At 58.1% G+C, this 18,028-nt stretch overlaps 4 protein-coding genes, 3 non-coding genes and 1 pseudogene across 14 annotated transcripts; 4 read left to right on the top strand and 4 right to left on the bottom strand.

Annotated features, from left to right (window-relative positions):
• Positions 1–207: 207 nt before the first annotated feature.
• On the bottom strand, positions 208–562 carry LOC141276575 (small EDRK-rich factor 2-like; annotated as a pseudogene).
• Positions 563–1,494: 932 nt separating this feature from the next.
• NDUFB10 (NADH:ubiquinone oxidoreductase subunit B10) lies at positions 1,495–4,192 on the top strand. The gene is made up of 4 exons (XM_004315730.3): positions 1,495–1,734; positions 3,097–3,235; positions 3,625–3,764; positions 4,028–4,192. Exons 1-4 carry the CDS (start codon positions 1,587–1,589, stop codon positions 4,129–4,131), a joined length of 531 nt encoding a protein of 176 aa, XP_004315778.1. The 5' UTR covers positions 1,495–1,586; the 3' UTR covers positions 4,132–4,192.
• Positions 4,193–4,455: 263 nt separating this feature from the next.
• RPS2 (ribosomal protein S2) lies at positions 4,456–6,287 on the bottom strand. The gene is made up of 7 exons (XM_004332150.3): positions 6,077–6,287; positions 5,899–5,988; positions 5,650–5,757; positions 5,220–5,393; positions 4,980–5,139; positions 4,669–4,760; positions 4,456–4,572 (listed from the first exon to the last, which is right to left on the bottom strand). Exons 1-7 carry the CDS (start codon positions 6,260–6,262, stop codon positions 4,492–4,494), a joined length of 891 nt encoding a protein of 296 aa, XP_004332198.2. The 5' UTR covers positions 6,263–6,287; the 3' UTR covers positions 4,456–4,491.
• LOC117308356 (small nucleolar RNA SNORA64/SNORA10 family) lies at positions 4,827–4,953 on the bottom strand. Its single transcript, XR_004522341.1, has one exon. It is a non-coding gene; the product is annotated as a small nucleolar RNA SNORA64/SNORA10 family (small nucleolar RNA).
• Positions 5,463–5,596, bottom strand: LOC117308427 (small nucleolar RNA SNORA64/SNORA10 family). The gene has a single exon (XR_004522404.1). It is a non-coding gene; the product is annotated as a small nucleolar RNA SNORA64/SNORA10 family (small nucleolar RNA).
• Positions 6,288–6,435: 148 nt separating the features above from the next.
• On the top strand, positions 6,436–10,520 carry RNF151 (ring finger protein 151). Of its 5 annotated transcripts, none has more exons than XM_019943397.3 (5): positions 6,436–6,698; positions 6,975–7,236; positions 8,651–8,796; positions 9,125–9,221; positions 9,991–10,520. In XM_019943397.3, exons 3-5 carry the CDS (start codon positions 8,738–8,740, stop codon positions 10,441–10,443), a joined length of 609 nt encoding a protein of 202 aa, XP_019798956.1. In that variant the 5' UTR covers positions 6,436–6,698; positions 6,975–7,236; positions 8,651–8,737; the 3' UTR covers positions 10,444–10,520. The 5 variants fall into 5 exon arrangements, with proteins under 5 accessions (XP_019798956.1, XP_019798953.1, XP_019798954.1 ...); XM_019943394.3 differs by having other exon boundaries at positions 6,975–7,285; XM_019943395.3 differs by having other exon boundaries at positions 6,975–7,357.
• Positions 6,766–6,892, top strand: LOC117308381 (small nucleolar RNA ACA64). The gene has a single exon (XR_004522363.1). It is a non-coding gene; the product is annotated as a small nucleolar RNA ACA64 (small nucleolar RNA).
• A 1,127-nt stretch (positions 10,521–11,647) lies between the features above and the next one.
• TBL3 (transducin beta like 3) lies at positions 11,648–17,930 on the top strand. 4 transcript variants are annotated; one of them, XM_033841070.2, is made up of 22 exons: positions 11,648–11,778; positions 13,275–13,326; positions 13,407–13,502; positions 13,589–13,636; positions 13,741–13,882; positions 13,972–14,056; positions 14,142–14,312; positions 14,397–14,472; positions 14,545–14,638; positions 14,724–14,905; positions 14,998–15,139; positions 15,240–15,298; positions 15,382–15,485; positions 15,961–16,108; positions 16,194–16,424; positions 16,498–16,568; positions 16,652–16,808; positions 16,888–16,946; positions 17,199–17,302; positions 17,388–17,459; positions 17,548–17,706; positions 17,790–17,930. In XM_033841070.2, the coding sequence occupies exons 1-22, from the start codon at positions 11,738–11,740 to the stop codon at positions 17,897–17,899; spliced, it is 2,403 nt and encodes an 800-aa protein (XP_033696961.1). In that variant the 5' UTR covers positions 11,648–11,737; the 3' UTR covers positions 17,900–17,930. The 4 variants fall into 4 exon arrangements, 3 of the variants coding, with proteins under 3 accessions (XP_033696961.1, XP_073648539.1, XP_033696960.1); XR_012326147.1 differs by lacking the exon at positions 16,888–16,946 and having other exon boundaries at positions 11,650–11,778; XM_033841069.2 differs by lacking the exon at positions 13,741–13,882 and having other exon boundaries at positions 11,651–11,778; positions 14,192–14,312.
• The last annotated feature ends 98 nt before the right edge of the window (positions 17,931–18,028 follow it).

The following is an 18,028-nucleotide window of genomic DNA, read 5'->3' as shown; positions in this document are numbered from 1 at the left end:
ATAAAGTTCTGTAATTGTAGAATCAGAGTTTTACAGGCCTAAGATATCTCTGCAGGTCTGTGGATTTTGCATCCCTGGTTGCTAAAATTCTATGCTACTAAAATCTACAATTCTTTGTTTTTGTCGTTGTTTTTGAATGACAAAGCTACTTTTAATACTTTGGGCTGAGTCTGGCAGGAAAAAAATCACTGGGAAGGGGTAAACCCCTCAGCCCAGAAATGGCCCTGGGGGAGAGGGGCTCCCTGAAGGAAGGAAGCACAGGAGTGACATGTTGCAGACTCAGGGCCAAAGGGAACACCCTCAGTGCTGGGCCTGGGAGCACACAGTGGGGGCTCCAGCCACACAGGCCAAGGGCCAGAGGGTCGGACATGGAGCCACAAAGCTGCTTGGGTCCCTCCCTCTCATTTGCCTTTTTCTGCTTCTGCTACGTGATCTCTGAGTCTATCTGCTGCTGGGTGGCAGCAGAAAGCCATCATCTGGGTGCTTTCCCTTAACTGAGTACTATACTCTGCTTTCTCATATTCCTCTGGTGAGCGAGCTCGTGCTGGTTACTGCAGGTCATGCGATGACTCCGGCCCACCTCCATTGGGTCCCCTCGTTCAGCCCGACATTGCAGGCCAATGTTATGATAGTTGAGTGTGACAGTTTCTAAGAGTTCATGATTTGAAGATTTAAGGTTACTATGATTCTGGATTCTGTGCATCCATAGAGTTAATGACTGACCCCAGCCTCTGGGCAGGAAGTGACCAGCACCCATCCTCCCTGGTGCTAGCCAGAGGGTGTGCCAGGTATGGAGATCACAGAGGGTGGCCAGTAGGGCCCTGGTCAGTGGAGCTGCCTCAAGGGCACAACAGTGCTCAGGGCCAGGATGGAACCCTCAGAACCAAAACAGAGTGCCCTGTGCCCAGGGTAGGAGCCACTTCTCCCTAGTCGTGGGGTGGGGAGGGGTGAGGGTGGAGAGGGGAAACCCTACCTCCTGTGCTGTCCCAGGCAGCCCCCTCTCCAAGCTCAGTGGCATCAGCCAGTCCATGAGGGGCCCTGGCAGACACAATGGAGCTCAGAGAGGGATGTAGGGAATGGACAATCCAAGAAGGCTTCCTGGAAGGGTACAGCTTTTGGCAGTTTGTGTTATCTGTTGACTTTGTTATTTGCTCTACCGGCCTGAGTTCTCCAGAAGAGCCCAGCTGTGTTCATCATTCTGCTCCCTGCTGCACTTGGCACGTACCTACACTCCCTCCGAACTGAATGGTTTCCTTACTCCTGTGTCTGTCTCCCCTTAGAATGTAAATAGGGATCTGTTTCCTTCACCGCTGATACCAGCGCCCAGCACACAGTAGGCGCTCGTCGCGAGTGCAATGGCGCGGCGGTCCCATGCGAGGGCGCTCGCACTGCGAAGCATCTCCCGAGGCCACACTTGGGCAGGCGGGGTGAACTACAAGTCCCATGGTGCCTCGCGGGCGCCGTCGTTGTCCTGCGCAGGCGCGGCCGCTCTCCAGTTGTCCTCTGTGCGGGCGAACTAGGCCGCGGGACCGAGGCGGAGGCCGCGGGAGCGCGTCCGAGAGTCGAGCCCGCCGCGCGTCGCTGCCATGCCGGACAGCTGGGACAACAACGTGTACCCCGAGCCCCCGCGCCGCACGCCGGCGCCCTCGCCGCAGACCACTCTGACCAACCCTATCACCTATTTTACGAAGGCTTTCGACCTCCTCGTGGATCGGCCAGTGACCCTCGCGAGAGGTACGAGCCCCAGCCGGGCCTTGCGCCCCGGGGCCCCCCACCGCTCCCGGGCCCCCCGCACCCGTCACTCAGCCTGGATCCCCACTGCACCCCAGGCCTCACCTCTTGGGACGACCCCGCCACACACACACCAAGAGCCCTCACTGCTGTATGGCCCCTGCCGCCGTCCACGGACCCCTGGTCTCCGGCCTCGCTCAAATGTTAGGGGCTGTTTGCTGATCGAAGTCATTTGCGTCCTGAGGCTTGTTAGATCCCACTCTCCCTAAACGCTTTGCATCCTGCGTTTTGCACAGCAGGCGGTCACAGAGGGCTGTTGAGGTACAGGGGTTCTCCCAACCCTTTGCATGCCTGCAAAATGGCCCGGGTGGTCATTGATGGCCGAGGCCCCTTCCACCTACGTGTGCTGTAACTTGCCCTCCGTGTGTGCCCACGCTTGAGAGCTGCCCAAATTCCGCCATCTCTGGTCCAAACTAGGTGAACGTTTTAAACCATCGTTGTACAGTTTGTGGTTCAGCCATCTTGGTGGTGCAGCAGGCAGAGCATAATGCCCTTAGTCACTAGTGCCAGGCGATTCATCAATCGCCTGATTAATCAATCCATTCATTCAACAACAGAACGTTTGGGGTGCATAGTATGCTCTGGTGGCTCTTTGTGGGGGGAGGAACCACCCTCACCCCACCCCACCCCGCCCCAAGGTCTGGAAAAAACAAGTAGTGGATCTGCTCCCTCTTTTGTATAGCAGTTTCTTAGAAAGTGTTTTATACGTCTGGATGGATGAGATCTCACTAGGTCCAACTTGTTCATTTACCCATGGGGAAGTTGAGGCCAGAAGGTCAGCAGTAGCAGAACTGGGACTGGAATCCCTGCTGGTGGCTCCCTGTTGGGGCCTGTTTGCCTCCACAGTGGAATCCCCGTGCTCTGGGGGAGCTGGGCCGGCAGGAGGGACTGTAGCAGGGTGTGGGCTTGCAGAGAACAGGCTCTGAATCCTGCCATCTCTCAGAGCCTGGGTCTCCTCTCTGTAAATGAAAAGGACCTGCCCCGCATAGGGTTATCGTGGGGACAAAGTGAGTTAATGTATTATGCAACACAGGGTGGTTCCTGGCTTACAAGAAACTCTCCATAAACCGTAGACATTGCCATTTGTAGCCCAGTGCTTTCCAGGACTGTGTGCAAGCCCACACCTCTTCTTTGGGAGTCCAGTTGCCAGTCTTTGTAAAAGCTGGGAACATTTGGGAAACCTGCCTCTTCCACGGCTTATGAGAAATACAAAGCTAAGAGCCCTTTCAGACTGTGGCTTCTCCAAACCAATAAGGCCTTTGGACCTGGGGTTTTCTCTTTGCACCTGGGGTTTTCTCTTTGCAGAGTTTATAGAGCGGCAGCATGCCAAGAACAGGTATTACTACTACCACCGTGAGTTCCGCCGCGTGCCGGACATCACTGAGTGCGAGGAAAAGGACATATTGTGCATGTTTGAAGCAGAAATGCAATGGAGAAGAGACTAGTAAGTCCTCCCCCTTGGGCTTCTGCTCTTAGTCAGTGAATACTACTGAGAGCCCTGTGCAATGAGCATATTCCCTCCGGATGCCATGAGATGATGGCCAACCCAGATCTAGGGGTGGAGGGGCCAGACCACAGGGCTCCCAGGCCCTGCCTTCATTTTACTTTCCCTGAGTACAGGGAATCCTTATAGACCTTAAGACCAGCGGTCCCCAACCTTTTTGGCACCAGGGACCAGTTTCATGGAAGAATTTTTCCACGGGGTGGCGGTGGGGGGACGGTTCAGGCAGTAATGCGAGCCATGGGGAGTGGCAGATGAAGCTTCGGTAGCGGTCCACGGCCCTGGGGGTTGGGGACCCCTGTTGTTCATCACCTTTCTCATTTTCCTTTCAGCAAAGTTGATCAGGAAATCGTCAACATTATCCAGGAAAGGCTAAAGGCCTGTCAGCAGAGGGAAGGTGAGAGCTACAGGCAGAACTGTACCAAGGAGCTGGAGCAGTTCACCCAGGTGGCCAAGGCCTACCAGGACCGCTGTGAGTCAGCTCCACCCCAGCCTGCCCCCAGCTACTCCTGCTTCTGCCACCCCACTTCCCAGTCCTCCTTCCAGTCTCTACAGAGCTGGGTACTAGACGTTTTGCTAATTAGCCCAATCTCTGGTGGCTGTAAAAGAAAACCACCTCACCTCATCCCTTATCTGCTCAATAACTTGTCTTAGCTGCCCAAGCCCTCCCTGCATGGAGAAAAGACCACGAATTCCCATCATGGCCTATGACTCCCCTCCCCATCTCTTTCCCAGATCATGACCTGGGGGCCCATTATTCTGCCAGGAAGTGCCTGGCAAAACAGAAGCAGAGGATGCTGGCAGAGAGAAAAGCCACCAAAGAGACTGCTGCTGCCTGAGGCAGCTCGAGCCACCTCATGTGTCTGTCTGTCGCTGTTGCTAAAATAAAGAGTAATGGAATCCCTGTGGTGTCATCTTTAGCTCCCAACCTTGACACATTGATAAACCTTATTCAGATTTCTCATCTTATTGGCCCCATTTCCCTTCCAAATTCAGCCACCACTAAACTTGAGAATAGGGAGTTCCCTGATGGTCCAGTGGTTAGGAACTCTGCACTTTCACTGCTGGGGGCCCAGGTTCAACCCCTGGTCGGGAAACTAAGATCCCACAAGCTTCATGGTACGGCCCCCCCCCCCCCAAAAAAAAAACAAGAGACAACTATAAACTAGCTTCATTCACTTTATTTTTCTTATAGAAAACTATGTGGTGGCTACAGCTGGAGCCTGGGTCCTCTGCACAGAAACTCTGGTGTGGGTCTTTACAAGATGGTCAGTGAATTCCTAGAAAAACAAAAGAGGCTTTAGTTGTAACCAAACAGACTGCTACCCTTTGCTTTGCCCGGCCTATGCCTAACAGGGTGGCGGGGCAGGAAGTACCTGATACGGAGACTTGGTGAACACCGTCTCTTTCCAGAGATCAGGAGTGAGATAACTGTAGGTCTTGGAAATGGCATCAAAAGTGGCCTTGGCTGAAAAAGGGAAAATAGCAGAGGATTAGTGAACTGACCTGAGATGAACCCCCAGTTACAGCAAGAAGCTGTCGCACTCCTAGGAACAGAGAGGCCACTGTGGGCCAATCTGTCGTGCATTAGGAGAGCCTTCCTCTCTCTCTCAAAATACACCAACCACACAAAGAATGTGACTGAGCAGAGCTGAGAGAAGCCAGAGTCTACATGTGGGCCACCTACCGAAGTTGCCCAGCGTGGCAGTGCAGCCCCTGGCAGAGGTGTAGCAGTCGTCAATTCCAGCCATCATCAGTAGCTTCTTGGGCACAGGGGCTGAGACGATGCCAGTGCCCCTGGGGGCAGGGATGAGGCGCACCAGCACAGAGCCACAGCGGCCAGTCACCTGGGAAGGAATCGAGTCAGGAGATGGGCTGGAGAGTCTGCACCACTGCAGGCCCTGCCACGCACCACCATCCAGCCTACCTTGCAAGGGACGGTATGGGGCTTGCCGATCTTGTTCCCCCAGTAGCCTCGTCGCACGGGGACGATGGAGAGCTTGGCCAGAATGATGGCCCCACGGATGGCAGTGGCTACCTCCTTAGAGCACTTCACGCCCAAACCAACATGTCCGTTGTAATCCCCGATGGCGACAAACGCCTGCAAAGAGACTGACGTGGCTGGTGGTCCACTGCCCTTCATAACGTCAGTAGCCACCCACCGCACAGGGTCTGTTGTGCCCCTCAAGGAAAGACTGGCCACCAGGAGACCTATCTGAGATCCTGAGGAGATCCTTTCTCTCTCTCCCCATTACGAAAGTCACACGCATGAACACAAGTGCAACCATGCAGAGCTGAGAGAGTCTCACAAAAGCCTTTGATAGAAACAGCCTAGTAAAATAAGATTGCTGGGGTACCTTGAACCTGGTCCGCTGGCCAGCACGGGTCTGCTTTTGCACAGGCATGATCTTCAAAACCTCGTCCTTGAGAGATGCCCCCAAGAAAAAGTCAATGATCTCAGATTCCTACAAGAAAAAAATTTGTGACAAAACTTTAATAAAACCAAAGGTGGAGCCTAGGACCCCTCAATGTCCAACCAGTGACAAAGCTCCCTCGACCCCAGCCAGGCCAAGGCCCCACCCAAGAAAAAGAGAACCTATGTTTACCTTGATAGGCAAAGAAAAGAGATAGATCTCCTCCAAGGACTTGATCTTCATGTCCTTAACCAAGCGGCCCAGCTTGGTGACGGGGAGCCACTGGAAGAAGAAAAGGCGCAGCAGGTGCCCAGGACCGCCTTCCCGGTGCCGTCCAAGTGCCCGCCTCACGCGCATAGCGCAGACCTACCTCCTTGTCCTCGGCCTTGCCTCCGCGAGCTCCGCGGCCTCGGCCCCGGCCCCGACCGCGACCCCGGCCCCGGCCCCGGACGCCGCTGCCGAAGCCTCCGCGGAAGCCACCACGGCTTCCCATGCCGGGGCCCCCGGGGCCCCCGGGGCCTCCGGGGCCTCCCGCAGCACCGGCGTCATCCGCCATTTGCTAAAAAGAATAACAAGAACCAGCCGGTCAGTGAGGCCCTGGCATCTACGGACACCTCGGACGCCCAGACCGGGCTTCAGCCCCACAGCGTGGGCGCACCAGCCCGGACCCCGCCCGATGACGGCGGATTCCCACCGCCCAGGCCCACCGGCCGCAGCTACTAACGTGAATACTCACGTGTTTCTACGGAAAAAAAGAAGGAAGCTTCCCCCAAGGGAGTCTTTATATAGCGCCAAGCGCCGCGAGATCTCGGCTGCCCCACCCCAATCGCTCTTGCGCCAAGGGCCTATAAAACGGCCTGTGATTGGCTCCGAGGGGCCCCGCCCCCGCCGAGCTCGGCGAGTGCCTGCGTGTCCGCGGCCCCGGAATCTGCGCGACTGGGACGCTGCTATAAGGGGCAGCTCAGCCTCTACCTCGTCTTCTCCGGCTGCAGGTAGGTCTGTTCATTAAGTACTTCTGCCTGGCATTTTGCGGCGCTGTGGGGTGGTTGGGAGATCGGCGTTGGCTGAAAATCACCCGCGGCTTTGGCCGTGGCCGCAGGTGAGACTCGGCGCCCAGAGCCACCGGGGGCCTCAGCTCACCGCCCGCTCTTCCGTGTGGGGAGGTGAAACCCAGGCCCCGACACGCGCCGCCGCTCCGGGCCCGGTTGCGGCTGCTCTCATGTTCCGGACTCTGGTACCTGATCCCTGATCTCGTCTTCTACCCTTAGGATGCCTGGATGCTCAGAGCCTGAGGCCGACGCCGCCATGACCGGGGGGGGAAGGGGGGGCTCTGCTTTCGTTTTTCAATAAAGCTGTTGATCTGATTCATCCGTGTGTGGGTGTTCTTGAACCCCCGACTACCATCCTGGAAAACGCATCTGCTGACGTGGGAACCGAGGTGTGCTGTGGAGGGAGACCTTTGTGGGACACCTTCCTGGCCAGCTCAACTCTGCTTTGGATGCCACGCAGGGGTAGAACCCGGTCTTGAAGGTTGGCAAGTGATTTCTAAGGTCCCACCCTCTAAAAGCGGCAAAGCCAGGTTTGAAACCATATTATTTCTACCCATACCCCGTATCTTCTACATCAGCATGTAAAGTACCTTGAGCTTGAGGTGAGTCAGGCTGGATCAGCAAAACACTAACAAGGGTGGGAGGGTAAGACTTGCAGCTCAGAGGCTTGCAGTGGCTCCCTATTGCTCTCAGGAAAGGGTTAGGGTCTTTAGGATTTGATGAGCTCAACACTCAGTGGTATTGAAACTGCAGTTCTCTGTTCTGTGCCTCACACATGGAAATTGGTTTCCTCACACCTTTCCTCATAGGCCTACCCAGGTGGTCAGCCTACCTGCTCTGGGAGGCTCTCCCACATGCTAGGCTCCTGCTGCAGTACCACGGAAATCTGGTCCTCACTCCTGGTTTGTACCCTGGAGCTAGCTCCATAGGTCTCTGATCCTAAGAGACCTGATGATGAGTCAATGTCTAATGCCCCCTGAGCTCTTGGGGATCTGGCCACCTGGGCAGCCTATTTGAGGAAGGAGAGGGGAACAGTCCCTGCGCTCCTGCTGGAGCCTCAGCTTTGAGGAAATAGCCCCTGGAAGCTTGGTTCCAGCCTTAATGCTATTTGAAGATGGCTGTCAGCCACCCCCAAGGCAGAGGCAAGGCAGGGGCTCCAGAGACCTATCCCGGCTCTGGGGTGCCCTGTGACTCTTGAGAGGGGAGCAAGAGCCAGGTGGTGCCCTGGGCCAGGGCTGTGATTGGCCTGAGCTGGACAATGCCACTGTGATGTCGGCCTGCTCCTGCTATGAAATGGAGGCTCCTGAGCCCCAGCGGTCAGTGGAGCTGCCATCCAGAGATCATGGTGAGCATTTAGACCTGTCCAGAGCTGGACCCCATTCCTCACTAAGATGATGTGCACAGTGGGGTACAAGCTCCCAAATAGGACACGGAAACCTTTCAGAGGGCTCTGGCCAAGTCTTTTTTTAAAAAAAATAGTATTTATTTATTTGGTTGCACTGGGTCTTAGTTGCAGCTCACGGGCTACTTAGTTGAGGCTTGAGAACTCTTAGTTGCAGTATGCATGTGAGATCTAGTTCCCTGACCAGGGATCGAACCCGGGCCCCCTACATTGGGAGCACAGATTCTTATTCACTGCGCCATCAGGGAAGCCCCTCTGGGCAGGTGTTAACTCCAGGCCAAGGCCAGCTTCTACAGCTGGAGGTTGGTAGTCATGGGGGGTCTTGACCCTCCCCACTGTCGCCTCATAGTGGGTGCTAACCCAGCCCTCCACTTGGGGCTCTCATGTGGCCCACCTCCCACCCAAAGCTTCCTGGGGTCCTTCTCTGGGCATGTGGAGTGGGGAGCCAGATCCTGGTCCCAGCCAGGCCCTAATGCTGTCCTGGCCTTTGCAGAGTGGCGGGTATGATCTCAACCTCTTCACCAGCCCTCCCGACTGCAACTTCCTGTGCTCTGTCTGCCATGGAGTTCTCAAGAGGCCGATGAGGTTGCCATGCAGCCACATCTTCTGCAAGAGGTGCATCCTCCCGTGGCTAGCCAGGTGCTACTGGGCACCCAAAAGGCTGGGAGGGCAGGGGTGGGGCTGGGAGCCATTCCTGGGGCCCAGAACAGAGAGGAAGGTCAGCCAAGCACTGGGTCATGACGGCCATAAAGTTCAGCTGCCAAATCTCCTGGGACACTAATTTATGTGAGTCTGGTCACCCTGTGGTATCTGCAACCCTTAGCCCCAGCCTCAGAGCTGAGAGCTCCCTATAATGCCCTCTTATGTCTCTTCCAGCTAAAGAGAAGGAGGGACCACCAGGGGAGGCATGTTGCTGCCACTTGCTCTCCTCCCACTCCCAATAATCACCCCCACTCATGTCTCCTAGGCAGAAGACCTGTCCGTGCTGCAGGAAAGAGGTGAAACAGAAAAAGATGGTCCATGTGAATAAACTCCGGAAGCTCATTGGCCGCCTGGAAGTCAAGGTAGCTCAAAACACCCACTCCCACCCCCCTACCCTCCTCACCCCTGTAGGGGTGGGGAGCAGAGCCAGGAGAGAGGTTGAAAAGAATCCCATCCTCAGAACTGAGGGTTTCTATACCAACAGACTGCCCTCCTTGAGGTCATCAGACTTGGCTGAATTTGATTCACTTCTCTACCACTTACTTGCTGTGTGACTTTGGGCATGTTACCTAACCTTTCTGAGCCCCAGGAGCCCCAGCTGTAAAATGGGGATTATAGAGAATGGAGTGTCTGTTGTGCTGCCCATTACTCTCCAGCCCCATAGTTTTATAGATGGAGAAATTTAGATTTTTTTTTTAAAAACCTGACTGGGCAGTTCCCTCATGGTCTAGTGGTTAGGATTCAGTGCTTTCACTGCCATGGCTCAGGTTCAATCCCTGGTCAGGGAACTAAGATCCCACAAGCCACACAGTGGAACCAAAAAAAAAAAAAAAAAACCTGGCATACAAACAATCCACCCGACCAACCCAACCATGTAACTCCCTGTTCTCTAAACCTCAGGTCCTGTCCCCCTCCTCTCAGAGATTTAGATTTTTCCCACCTCCAAGCATTTGCTCCACTGTTTCCCTCTCTCTACCAAGCCAGTGGTACATAAGAGCTTGGGAGGCTCCCAGTTCAGTGGTTCCTGCTCAGTGGAATGCCATGGATGGGGGATTCTATGGGGGGCAGCCGGCTCATGGCTGGCAGTGCCTCACCTGGTTTGGCTCACACGATGCTCTCCTCCACCCCCAGTGCAAGAACGCCGAAGCTGGCTGCCTGGTGACGTGCCCCCTGGCCCATCGGAAGGGGCACCAGGACTCATGCCCTTTCGAGCTGATGGCCTGTCCCAATGAGGGGTGCACGTCGCGGGTGCCTCGTGGGAACCTGGCTGAGCACCGGCAGAATTGCCAGCATGGTGCCCATCAGCGCTGCCCCCTGGGCTGCGGGGCCACCCTGGGCCCGGCCGAACGCGCAAGCCACAACTGCTACCGTGAGCTGCGCAAGGCCTGGTGCCAGCGCCAGGAGCGCAGCCGGACCCTGGTGCTGTGCCTGCTACGGCGCATGCGCAAGGTGTACCGGTCTGCCAACCACATCCGCCGGCAGCTGGCCCAGCTCGGAGAGTTACTGGAGGAAGATGACGCCCTGCTCTTGGGCGCCCCGCAAGAGGAGACTGAGGCCCCCCCCAGAAGGCAGCATTGGGGCTGAGATGTGGGGGGCCCAGGGCCAAGCTACCTTGTAAATAGGAGAGTAAATAAACGCAGAGCCCCGGCCTGGCCGCCTCACCACCGCTGTGCTTGCTGGCCTCACGCCTTCCCCTCCAGGCATTACTCACCTCATCTGAAAGGGACATCTTGGCCTGTTTACCTGAACCTTTCCAAGGTCTTTCCCACTAGTTCTTCACACTGGCTCACCGGCTTCTGTGGTGTCTCCCAAGTGCCTAGAACACTGCTTTGCACGTGGAATGTGCTCAATCAATATTTGAACGACTCTGAAATCACCCGACTTATTAATTTACCTGCGTTATTTCTCATACTATACTGGAAGCCCTAAGGCAGCGCCCGGTTCACAGGCTGTATCTGCTAACTCACCACACCTGACCACTCTTGCCCCAAATCCCAGAATGCCAAGGGGGCAGGAGTCTTGGGATTACTTTAGTAAACATTTCCTACGAATACCTTTTTTGCTTTTTTTTAATACATTTATTTATTTATAAATAAAGATGCGCACGGCCTTTTGCTGCGGCGAGCCGGGTCTACTCTTCTTGCGGTAAGTGGGCGCCTCATTGCAGTGGCTTCTCTTGTTGGAGAGCACGGGCTCTAGACGCACAGGTTTCCGTAGTTATGGCTTGCGGGCTCTAGAGCGCAGGCTCAGTAGTTGAGGCGCAGGGGTTTAACTTTAGTTGGTCTGCAGCATGTGGGATCTTCCTGGACCAGGGTTCGAACTCATATCCCCTGCAGTAGTAGGCGGATTCTTAACCACTGAGCCACCAGGTACGTTCCCGAATAGCTTTTTAAATGTCCAGTAAGGGCTTCCCTGGTGGCGCAGTGGTTGAGAGCCCGCCTGCCGATGCAGGGGACACGGTTCGTGTCCCGGAGGAAGATCCCACGTGCCGCGGAACGGCTGGGCCCGTGAGCCATGGCCGCTGAGCCTGCGCGTCCGGAGCCTGTGCCCCGCAACGTGAGAGGCCCGCGTACCGCAAAAAAAAAAAAAAAAAAAAAGTCCAGTAAAACGACAGGCAGCTAGAGACCCCAGCACACTGCCAGTCGACCCCAGCCGCTTCCACGTTGTTCTACAGCCCGCCCTCAAGGCCGGAAACACCTCTGCCATCTTCCGCTTCCTGACGCCGCTCCGCTGCCCTCAGCAAAGATGTCGCCGAGGCCGCAGCGCTGGTGACGTCACATTAGTTGCCGGCGGTGACGCCATCCCCCGGCGCCGACAGTGTGGTGTCGCGCCCAGGTCTCCCTCACGCGGCGGCGGCGGCGGCGGCGGCAGCGGCGACATGGCGGAGGCGGCAGCCGGAGTAGGCCGCTTCAAGTCCAAGTGAGCCGGGGCTCCGCCGGGGAGGGAGCCGGCTTCGCTGCCGGAGTAGCGAAGGCGCCTGGCGTGGGTCCTGCACCCATTTGGGGAGGGGGTGAGGGCTGGATACGGACAGGCCCGCGGAGTCCTCGCGGGAGAGCCGGCACTGACTGCTCTCGGAGGGCGGGCACTGGAGTCCCACCGGGTGCAGCTGGCTTCCGCTACTTAAACTTGGAGCCGGTTTGGAGAGGGGGAGGGGGACAAGAAATCCGAGAGAGGGAGGAAGGGGCGAACTGAGCACAGGTCGAGGCTGGTCCTGGACGGGAGCGGGACTCCCCAGCGCTCAGGTAGCAGGAGAAGAACCACCTCTGGGGCAGGCGGCCTGGGGGGTTTCATCTGCTGTCCCTCTTCTCCGGGGAGCAGCAGGAAGAGAGGTCAGGAGATGGGCTGGTCCTCCGTGGCCAGGAAGCTCTCAATCCCGTGCTTTTTCAACCCCCAAACTTATGCTGAACATCTGAGTGCTTAGTGCCCGGGACCAGACACACTCAGCCTCGCCCTGTGCAGCAGTCTGGTGGGATAAACATATTAAGCAAATCGTTTCTATCAGGACCTGTGACACGCATTAGCAAGGGGTAGCCCTGATGCCGAGACCATCTGTTGGATGGTCGAGTGGGTTCAGGGGGGCTCCGTTTCATCTTGGCTGTCAGGCTTCCTCCAGCGGAGTCATCCAGGCACCTTTGAAATTCGGGAAGAGAGACCCGGGCCACATACAGGGAACAGCCCATGTGAACACAAAGAGTCAGGAGACACCCCTCGAGGCAGGGTCTCGTAAACGTGTAAGGAGAGCAGAGGACTTTAAGGCAGGGTGATGACATGAACAGAGTTATGTTCTAGAAGGCCTCTCTGGGAGCAGGGTTTGAGAGAGTGATAGGGACCAAATGAAGAGGCTGGAGCAGCTCCCCGGAGAGGAGAGTGCAGTGGCTTGGACCAGCATGGAAGTAGCCAAGAGGGAGGAGAGAGGACAGCCTGACACTTTTGCTGAAATGAGAATCTGCTCAGAGAATGAGATGGAGGAAGGAGCCGGGCTTGGGGAAGGGGCAGGCTGGACCTCAGGAATGAAAGTGTTGAGGATGTTGAAGAGGATGTTGCTCTGGGCTGGTACCCAAGCCTTGTCTCTCATGGCCAGCAGGGGGCCCCCAAGGCCTGGCTTCCTCCATACCGGGGAGTCTGGGAAGACTTGGACTGCCCTGGGACCCGTGTGGATCACGGACCAGCCCAGGGTCCCAAATCTTCTGTAACATGGGGGTACCCATCTCACAGTACAGCTGAGAGTTAAAGAAAGGAACAGTAGAAGAGCTCATCACTCTTCCTCTCTCATGCTTCCTGCATCCCTGCTGCTACCCAGGAACTCCTCAAGGGCAGGGCCCTATTGGGTTGATCTCTAGGGGAGCATCTAGCGCAGGGCTGGGCACTGAGGACCAAGGGGTGGGTGGTTCACTCTCTCCCCGTCTCTCCTCCAGCTATGCTGTCGAGCGCAAGATCGAGCCTTTCTACAAGGGCGGGAAGGTGCAGGTACTGGCCTAGGGGAGCAGAGTGGTGGGGCAGGCAGGGGCTGAAAAGTGTTACCTTGACTGAGACTCCTTTGTCACTAGCTGGATCAGACTGGGCAGCACCTCTTCTGTGTCTGTGGCACCAGAGTCAACATCCTGGATGTGGCCTCGGGGACTATGCTGCAGAGCCTGGAGCAGGTGAGGGCGGGGGAGGGTCAGGGTAAGGGGCTGGTGTGGGGGGCAGCCTATTCTCATGGCACCCTGTGCATTCACTCTCGCCCCAGGAGGACCAGGAGGACATCACTGCCTTTGATCTCAGCCCCGATGACAAGGTATATGGGACCGGGACAAGAGGTGGGCTTCGGTACCTCCCAACCAGAGTTGATGAGGATGGCGTCCATGCCTCTGCCCCCAGCTGAACTGCGTGCTCCCCCAGGTGCTGGTGACAGCCAGCCGGGCACTGCTGCTGGCTCAGTGGGCCTGGCAAGAGGGCAGCATCACCCGCCTGTGGAAGGCAATACACACAGCCCCTGTGGCCACCATGGCCTTTGACCCCACCTCCACGCTGTTAGCCACAGGTAGGACCCCGGCTGGGTAGAGGGAGCAGCTAGAGCCAGGCAGGGGGCTTTGGGCATACAGCCCCTGCACCTCGAATACATTCCCACAGGCGGCTGTGATGGGGCTGTGCGTGTCTGGGATGTCGTGCAGCACTATGGGACACACCACTTTCGGGGCTCACCGGGTGTCATACAGTGAGTAGGGGTGGCGGAGGGCGGGTGGGTGGGGCGTCACAGTCAGAGTGGCATAGCTCACCAGCCCCACTCCACCTGCCTGCAGTTTGGTGGCCTTCCACCCGGACCCCGCACGCCTGCTCCTATTCTCCTCAGCCGCAGACACCAGCATCCGCGTGTGGTCGCTGCAGGACCGGTCGTGCCTGGCCATGCTGACTGCCCACTACAGCGCTGTCACTTCTCTGACTTTCAGTGCCGATGGTCACACCATGCTCAGGTCAGTAGCCAGCTACCCAGGCCTTGGCAGGAAAGGGACGGCCACAGCTGAGACTTGGGAACTGAGGTGGCTGTTTCCCCCCAGCTCAGGCCGTGACAAGATCTGCATTGTTTGGGACCTGCAGAGCCTCCAGGCCACAAGGACCGTGCCGGTGTTTGAGGTGGGGCGCCAGGGCCATTGAGTGGGGCGGGGTGGGGTGCGGGGCTGCCACCTCTGACCTGCTCGTCCTCAGAGTGTGGAGGCTGCAGTTCTGTTGCCAGAGGAGCCGGCGCCGGAGCTGGGTGTGAAGTCTGCGGGCCTGCACTTCCTGACAGCTGGCGACCAAGGTGGGTGGGGCCAGGCCAGGGCGGGCAGCAGGGGTAATGGAGGCCTGTGGACCCGTGAGTCCCAGCGGCCCTTGTCCCCACACAGGCACACTGCGCGTGTGGGAGGCGGCCTCTGGGCAGTGTGTCCATGCACAACGGCAGCTGCCAGGTCCCGGGCGGGAGCTGACCCACTGCACCCTGGCCCGAGCCGCTGGCCTGCTCCTCAGCGTCACTGCTGACCACAACCTGCTTCTCTATGAGGCCCGCTCCCTGCAGCTGCAGAAACAGGTGAGCAAGCACTGCCGCTGCTCGGCCCACAGCCCAGGATGCCAGCCCTCCACTCACACAGGCCCTGGCCTGTGTCCCTCCTGCCCCTACAGTTTGCCGGCTACAGTGAGGAGGTGTTGGACGTCCGGTTCCTCGGGCCCAAGGACTCCCACGTTGTGGTGGCCTCTAACAGCCCCTGCCTGAAAGTGTTTGAGCTGCAGACGTCCGCCTGCCAGATTCTCCACGGCCACACAGGTGAGGGCGCCAGGCCAGCGCCCCCGAACTTCACCCAGGACTGGATTGCCCCGCCTTGCCATAGCTGTTCTCTAGCCATTTCTTCTCCACCTTTTTCTAGATATTGTCCTGGCCCTAGATGTGTTCCGGAAGGGGTGGCTCTTCGTTAGCTGTGCCAAGGTGAAGCACCACGAGAGGTGCGGGGGACAGGGTCCTGGGTCAGGAAGCCCAGCCCAGCCTCTCCTCACCCATCCCATCCCCAGGATCAGAGCATCTGCGTCTGGAGGATGAACAAGGCAGGCGAGGTGGCCTGTGTGGCTCAGGGCTCTGGACACACACACAGCGTGGGCACCATTTGTTGCTCAAGGTAGTGGTTCAGGGCTGGGGTCCGGGGTGTCACGGAGGCAGAGGCGGGTTTTGCCTTGCTCTCTGAGTCTCCAGCCTAGGAATGTGGACTAGAGAACAGGGGCTGGGGCATCCTCAGATGCTACTGTAGGAGGTTCCTAAGAAGTGATCTTAAGGTTGTGTGGATAAAAGGGGAGGGGTGGTAGACCAGGGACAATGACACTAAGCAGCTTCTAGGGGGAGAGGGTGCTCTTTAGGCCTGGGGCTCCCATTGTTGGGACCAAGTCCCCGAGTTTGACAGCACTGAGGGCACACAGTGCAGACTCGAGTGGAAGCAGGTGGTCCCAGAGGTGTTAAGGCGGTGGCACATTAGTTCACATTCCGGGACAGTCTTTCTGGTTTGGACCAAGGTCTGACAGGCCTGAGCTGTGGTGCGCTGCAGACAGGGCTGGCCAGGGCTCAGCAGGTGTCTCCCCCTCCCCCAAATCGGGCCTCAGGCTGAAGGAGACCTTCCTGGTGACGGGCAGCCAGGACTGCACTGTGAAGCTGTGGCCCCTCCCTGAAGCCCTGTCATCCAAGAGCACAGGCCCCGATGGTGGACCTGTCCTCCTACAGGCCCAGGCCACGCAGCACTGCCACGACAAGGTGACTGCACGCAGCACACAGGTGGGGTCGTAGCAGGGCCCTTGCTGGGATGGGGATCTGAGCTGCTGTCTGCTCCCACCACCAGGACATCAACAGTGTGGCCATCGCCCCCAACGACAAGCTGCTGGCCACGGGGTCACAGGACCGCACGGCCAAACTCTGGGCCCTGCCACAGTGCCAGTTGCTGGGCGTCTTCTCAGGCCACCGGCGTGGCCTCTGGTGTGTCCAATTCTCGCCCATGGACCAGGTGTTGGCTACGGCCTCGGCCGATGGCACTGTCAAGCTCTGGGCACTGCAGGATTTCAGCTGCCTCAAGGTAAGCCTCCCTCAGCCCAGGCCTGGCCCCCTACCTGGTGACACCTCACACCTCCCCTCTCCCCACCCTGCAGACGTTCGAGGGACATGATGCTTCTGTGCTGAAGGTGGCATTTGTGAGCCGCGGCACACAGCTGTTGTCCAGGTGAGTGGGTGAGGGCGGGGCAGGGTTAGGGGTGAGCTAGGGGCAGGCCCCAGGGCTGAGCCCCCTCCCAATCCTGAACACAGCGGCTCTGATGGGCTTGTGAAGCTTTGGACCATCAAGAACAATGAGTGTGTGAGGACGCTGGACGCCCACGAGGACAAGGTCTGGGGTCTGCACTGCAGCCGGCTGGATGACCATGCCCTCACCGGCGCCAGCGACTCTTGCGTCATTCTCTGGAAGGTGTGTGGCCTGGGGTGGGGTGGGGGGACAGTGGGCAGGACAGCGTGGGTGTGCCAGTCTGACCCCAGTCTGACCCCAGGATGTGACCGAGGTGGAGCAGGCAGAGGAGCAGGCCAAGAGAGAGGAGCAGATGGTCAAGTGAGTTGGGGGTCTCCACCCAACCCCTCACGGCAAGTCCCATGTGTTAGCGCCACCCCTGCCCCTTGGAATAGGGCACATTGGCGTCCCTTCTCTCTATAGCTTGGGGAAACCAAGGCTCGGAGCAGCAACACAGCTCACCCCCAGCGGGTGCTCAGGCCCGGGCTGCAGACTCCTCAGCCAGCCCCGATGGCTCTGCCTTCAGCCCTAGCCAGGTCCCCGAGTGGTCCTGTTCCCTCCTTCCCCCACCAGGCAACAAGAACTGGACAACCTGCTCCACGAGAAGCGGTACCTGCAGGCGCTGGGCCTGGCCATCTCTCTAGACCGGCCCCACACTGTGCTGACTGTCATCCAGGGTCAGTGCTGCCTCGGGCCAGACAGGCGGCAGGGGTAGTCTCTCGGGTCCTTCCCCAGGGCTCAGTCTCCTCTCTCCTCCCGTAGCTATCCAAAGGGACCCCGAGGCTTGCGAGAAGCTGGAAGCCACGGTGCTCCAACTGCGGCGAGACCAGAAAGGTCTGGGGCAGGCAGGTCAGGGCTGGATGGTGCCTAGTAAGGCTGGGGTGGCCCAGCAGGCAGGTCTGACGGTCCCCATCACCCACAGAGGCCTTGCTGCGCTTCTGTGTCACGTGGAACACCAACTCACGGCACTGCCACGAAGCCCAGGCCGTGCTGGCCGTGCTCCTGCAGCATGAAGCCCCGGAAGAGCTGCTGGCCTACGACGGTGTGCGGGCCTCACTTGAGGCCCTGCTGCCCTACACTGGTATGTAGACCCAGCCCCAGGTGGGCGCAGGGGGCCGTCCAGCCAGACTCCTCCTACCCTGATCGCCTGCTGTCCTCCCCCAGAGCGGCACTTTCAACGGCTCAGCCGGATGCTGCAGGCAGCCACCTTCCTGGACTTCCTATGGCACAACATGAAGCTGCCCACCCTCCCCGCGGCCCCCGCGGCCCTCTGAAACACACCAAAACACGTACTTTGCTATCTCAGCTGCCTGTGTCTGTCTGGGCTTTGTCTCACCCCAGGTCCTGGACCACTGCCTGGGCCAGCCCGAGGCTGGGCCCACCAGCCATCCCCGCCCCCACAC

The sequence above is a fragment of the Tursiops truncatus genome, chromosome 15 (genome assembly GCF_011762595.2).
Source record: "Tursiops truncatus isolate mTurTru1 chromosome 15, mTurTru1.mat.Y, whole genome shotgun sequence".
NCBI classification, from domain to species: domain Eukaryota; kingdom Metazoa; phylum Chordata; class Mammalia; order Artiodactyla; family Delphinidae; genus Tursiops; species Tursiops truncatus.
Note: the sequence above shows the minus strand (reverse complement) of the source record. Positions and strands in the feature narration are given on the sequence as shown.